At 39.5% G+C, this 5,632-nt stretch overlaps 1 protein-coding gene across 2 annotated transcripts in view; it reads right to left on the bottom strand.

Moving 5' to 3' along the window:
* Positions 1-378: 378 nt before the first annotated feature.
* LOC135212121 (barH-like 2 homeobox protein) overlaps positions 379-5,632 on the bottom strand; it is a 24,740-nt gene continuing 19,486 nt past the window's right edge. For both annotated transcript variants that reach the window (XM_064245519.1, XM_064245520.1), the window contains 2 exons: positions 4,943-5,136; positions 379-4,228 (listed from right to left, as the gene is read on the bottom strand). In XM_064245519.1, coding sequence (XP_064101589.1) covers positions 3,789-4,228; positions 4,943-5,136 — 634 coding nt within the window. In that variant the 3' untranslated portion in view covers positions 379-3,788. The remainder of the gene's footprint in view (positions 4,229-4,942; positions 5,137-5,632) is intronic.

Raw genomic sequence — 5,632 nt, 5'->3', positions numbered from 1 at the left:
CATGAAACAAGTTTCAGAATCAAATCCAACACCTGAATTCAACTGTGTCAGTTTCAAGCTGTGAACCGAGACATTTTGTTTTCATGATAAGGAAACCAGTTTTGGACAGTCACAGGGTAACCAACTGAAGAGATCACTATTTGAAGACAGTTATATACTTTGGAATATCCCGATATGCATATTTACTGAGAAATTTTAAATCTTACGAACCCTAGCTTGCACTTACTTGAAGGTCACTGAGTACTTTGACATGGTACCATATTGAAGGTCGTGAATCTATAAAAGTGGAATATCCTGAACTCCCAGCGACTCTGTGTTCATAGAAACCTCTGATGAAGTTTCGATACTCAAACCGAAGGATATATTATAAAACGAGTATGCCAAGAGACTGTTTTATTTCCTTATATTTTATAATATTTCTGCTCTGCGAATTTCAATACAAAATAATATAATATATTCTTTTAATCTTCTATAAAACTTCGTTGTCTTAGGGATCATCCCAGAAGATGAACTTTGTTATTGGTAATGATATGTCGGATTACTCTCGGTCTGTTCGCCGAAGGAAAGAGTGGAGACGAAGGCCCTTTCGCCTTCACCGTTAGTGCTTCGTCGAAGGGACTTCTGAAATTGATTTAGGCATCGGGATTTAACTAGTTAAGCTTGGGGCAAGTCTCGGCCTATAAGATGGAATGTAAGGAAAGCTAAAATGTGAGATAAAAGTGTTAGTTAGAGAATCAAGGGAATTTAAATCGTACAAAAGGGCATCTATAGAATGAAATTTTCCTCTGAAAAATACTAATTTACATTCAATAGAACGTAATAAACTAAACCCGGATCTTACTGTCCATTATATCAGTAGAATTCAAGTAAAGAATATTATGAAGTCTGAGAAGCCAGCGTTAGATTCCGTTTGAATCATGAAATCTTCCACTTTTTAGTCTAAGACGAAGTATGTATATTTACACAGCAAAATTAAATCATCAAACTAGCACTGAACAGAGATCAAACTTCTCCAATTAATATAAAATCTTTCAATAATTGTCTTGGACACTGGAGGGCGATGAAGTTTAAATTCCCCTTGCTTAAGGAAATGAGAAAAGCAATGAAGTTCTCTTAAGATTAAGGGGGAAACTGGAGTAGAATTAAGCTTGTATATAGGATATGGAGCTGGAATGCAGGAATAGGTACGGCATAAAAGCTTGCAATTGCACTGCGAGCATATTATGTATTGCATGTATTTTGCCTCTTCTTCTTTCTTAGTGTGCTCCGTGCAGAAGAATGTCCTCTTAGCAATAATAGCTAAGGTAGGACCTCATGAACGGTGCTGTGGTCTATGGGTTCCATGCTGTAAGGAGGCTGTTAATTTTGTCATAGGTAATGTCCACATTGCTGTAGTGGGAGATGCCTGCTTGAAGACGTCAAAATTCGCTGAACTCACAGCACATTTAGATTATAACAATTATTCCAAAAAACTGTAGTGGCCTTCGGCTAGAGGCAAGGTGGTTGTTATCATATTAACATGGAATCATGTCTGGATGTTTGTATGTAAGAGAGCTTTATGCAATAAGAGGATTGGTTCACCTAGAGGCTGGCTGGCCTAATCCAGACTATTCTGAGGGTCTCTAATCATTGTTATTATCCCATTATTCCCCAGATGAGAGGCTGAGATGGTTGATCAATTGGAGCCACTATATTCAGTCCTATGAATGGCACTGTGTTTTCTTTTGACAGCATGAAGGAGTTCTTTGCCAAAGGCACCTTTCCTGTAGCATTTCTGACTGATCTTTCTACATGATAATCTGGTATAGCAGGTGAACTTTACAACGAAAGACTAACGAAATCTTGACCCTATCAAATGTGACATAGGATTGTAAATGGCAACCTAGAACGCTTGCCTTCTTTGCTTGCTTGGCTTGGTAACCTGGTGCAGGTTACGTTTCACATAGGCAACATGTGATTTTCCTTTTTTTCTGTCTGCAGGTCAGCACTTTTCACAAAATCATACAATACTCATTCAGCACATTACTAAATTGCAACAGGCATTCTAATATAAATGCAAGCGAGGGGGAAAGGGGACAGCAGATTGTTAAAGTCACACAAAAGTTGGGCCCAAACCTCCACTTCACTCTATTGGTTTCTTCTTCATACTTTGTGACACAGAGTTTGACACTCCAAAAGACAACACTACGACAGGCTGGAGGATACGCAAGCAACTTCTGAGCATGACTTTACGACCTACTAAGTCACTCTATAGTGTAATCATGAATTAGTAAGTTCTTGTCTGCTGTAATGTTTGAAAGCTTGTTAAAATACAATAGAAACAATCATAACTCTTACATTCTACATAAGGAACTGCTTATGCCGGACACTTGAGAGCTATTTACAATGGTGGCACACAGAAATCAATGTGGATGAAATCATTAATAACCTAACAACGGACACAACACAAAATTGTCTTTGTACATTTAGTCATCTAATGTAACGACTTGCTTACAATTTCATAAATATCATGCTAATCATAAAAGTAATAAAAAAAACCTTTGAGTATTTCCTCAGATATAAGGTATCTTGAAAACAAACATGAAATTTTGGTGCCTCCCAAAATGTAGCCACCTACTAAATTAGATACTTAAAAATTAACACAAAGTATCACAAACTTTGCTCAGCAACAGCATTCTATATACAAGTACATAAACATTTGCCATAACTCCCTACATAATCACTAACATTCTCGTAGCCAGTATAGAGAAAATATTAGAAAAGTTAACACATCTGAACTCTAAGGTTCGGTTGGTATTTGGCACAAAGAGGAAGCTCACTGAATTTGTGTACCGGGCATGTTGTACTCCATTCTAATCCGGCAATCTCAAGGAGATATCAGGGCTAAGAAATCTTCAGAGAACTTTTATGAAATATAGCCAATAGTAATCAGACAGCACTCTCCCTTGGTGCAAGAGTACCCTCACTTATCTGCCTTCATACAAATTTCTGTCAGTATTGAGTCTTCCGGAATACATACTGTCAGTATTGTTGATACTCTTGATAGGCTTCTGGATTTCCTGACTCTCCTTGGCCAGCATAAGACCCACCTTCAAAGAGAGCTTCTAAGACACTATAATCTAAGGGATCCTGTGAATCTAAATTTTCTTGTGATTCTAATGGGTAGTGGGAGAAATATCCAGGGGGCATGTGAGGGTCAGCCATGGATGGAGGTCCAGTGTGGCTTTCAACGCCCACATTAGGATACACCAGTGGTTCCTCGTCACTCGCCACAGGAACCTGTGGAGGTAAAGGGTCATAATCATGAGCAGGACCAGAAGAGGTTGTTGCTGAATCATAGTCATGCTGCTGTGAGTGATGGCCTTCATACTTATATGAAGGTTGGGGTGATGGATCATACTTTTCCAAGGGTGGAGGTGGGTGGTGTGAGTGAGATATTTTGAGGATCGGGGGTGAATCATACTTATGTAAAGGCACTGGTTGGTCATAGGCTTGAGAGCTACCAACGTCATAACTGGAATCTTCACAGCACAGCAGCTGACGGTTAGAACCTGATGCGGAGACAGATGTAGACTGATTTCCCATGGGAGTGGGTGGAGCTACTGAATTACCAGGAGACTGGCTCACAATAGGAGTTGGAGGAGCAACAGATGGCATAGCTGAAGGAGGCTGGTTGATTGTCTGGGAAGGTGGAGCTACGATGGGAGTATAGGCCTGAGATATTTGAGCTTCGTAGGCCTGGGCTTCCTCTTGGAGGCGTGCCCTCTTCATAGCTCGAAGCTCCTGGTTTAACTTAAAAAAGAAGGCAGCGTGGTGTAGGAAGAATCCTTGTTTTCCTTTGTGGGTAGTTGATGACGGACGCTGTTCATGTTGGCGTCCCTTTTCTCGTGGAGAAAATCCTCCGTCTTGACTTCCTGTAGATATTCGTAAGTCTTCAGGTGTCCATTCCCGAAATCCCGCATCCCGGTCGGTGACTGGAACTCCCCAGTCCTCATTTGACCAATGGGGTTTGGAAAAAGGGAATCATTGATCATTGGTTGAGAAAGCATTGGGTAGCTATATCCGGGGTTGTGATTGGCTGAGAATGTGTATGAGGTTGGCCCCAGGAGATTGAGATGGGCTGGATCATATGAGGAGTAACTCCAAGCATCGCCGGTGTTGAAGGAGGTGAGTGTGTTGAGGGAATTGAGGGAATTGAAAGTCCCACCTAGAGCACCACCCATTCCTCCTGGAAGATGAACAACAGTTAAGAAGGTGCTTTATTTTAAGTTTCACTACATCCATAAATACAAACTAATAGTTCTTCCTCAGGAATTATTTATATTTAACCATCTATTCCACTTCAATCTAACATATAATTAATATATAGCACAGACTACTGTTATCGTGTCATATATTGTTCCAGTTGCAAGATACAAGCATTAATTAGAACAGGTCAAACTACCCATGAAAGTCTTTGTTATGAGACCAGTTATCAAACTACCTGATTACAGTTTCATATCTCCTTGTTAACATGATTGATGACTGATTATTGCACATGCATTGCAGCTCATGACCTCTTTAATGTTAGGCTGTTTTTTTATAAGTAACTCTCAAATTCTCACGCAAGTATTTACCAACAGACACTTCAAACACACAACCTTTTCACTGTTCTTCCCTTGTCGATTCTTCTGTTATCTCTCATACCTTTTCAGACCATATCATAAGCTTTCTCATTTATACTGATTAATGTTTTTATTTGTAATTTTGCAAACTGGTTAACACCCCCTCCCTCCCCAAACCAACAAACACACCTCAAAAGGGAAGAAGGGAGGATCGTAAAAAGTTATATATATAATATATATATATATATATATATATATATATATATATATATATATATATATATATATATATATATATATATATAATATATATATATATATATATGCTGTATGTTTACCTGGAGGTATGTAATTCTTTCTGGGTGGTTCTCTTTTCCTCCATTTTGCGCGGCGGTTCTGGAACCAGACTTGTACGCGTGACTCCGATAGGTTCAGTTTGACTGCCAGCTCCTCCCTGGCGAAGACGTCCGGGTAAGGGGCGCGCTCAAAGGCCCTTTCCAGTTCCTCCAGCTGGTAGGCCGTGAATGTTGTCCTGTGCGGAGGAAAGGAGACCGGAATACTTCAGACCACAAATAACATCATAAAATTATGAAATATTCAGGGCCACGTGGATACACGCGGTTTCAGATATGCTGTGACATGGTGTCTAATCCATGTCTAAATAAGGCTGGGATATGACAGTTCTGAAAGTAACCTAACCATGTAGATCCAACGAATTCACAAAATAACAAAGTGAAATCATGACAACTATATTCTGCTCACGCTCGATATCTCTGCTTGATGTTTCTCGAATTGCTGATGAGGTTGGCCCAAGGAGATTGAGATGGGCTGGATCATATAGGGAGTCAAGTTTCGTGTCATGACTATAATACATGCAGTCACTTCCTTACATTTGTATGGGTCAGTAAATCAAGCAGAATTTTTCGGTTTGAAAATACAATCATGGGAAAAAACTCTTTAAAATAATGGACTTGTTTTGCCTTGATATTCAAGGGCAAACTACCATATTTTCACCAGCAAAATATACA

This window comes from Macrobrachium nipponense, chromosome 40, assembly GCF_015104395.2.
Source record: "Macrobrachium nipponense isolate FS-2020 chromosome 40, ASM1510439v2, whole genome shotgun sequence".
NCBI classification, from domain to species: Eukaryota; Metazoa; Arthropoda; class Malacostraca; order Decapoda; family Palaemonidae; genus Macrobrachium; species Macrobrachium nipponense.
This window is presented reverse-complemented; position numbering and strand designations above follow the sequence as displayed.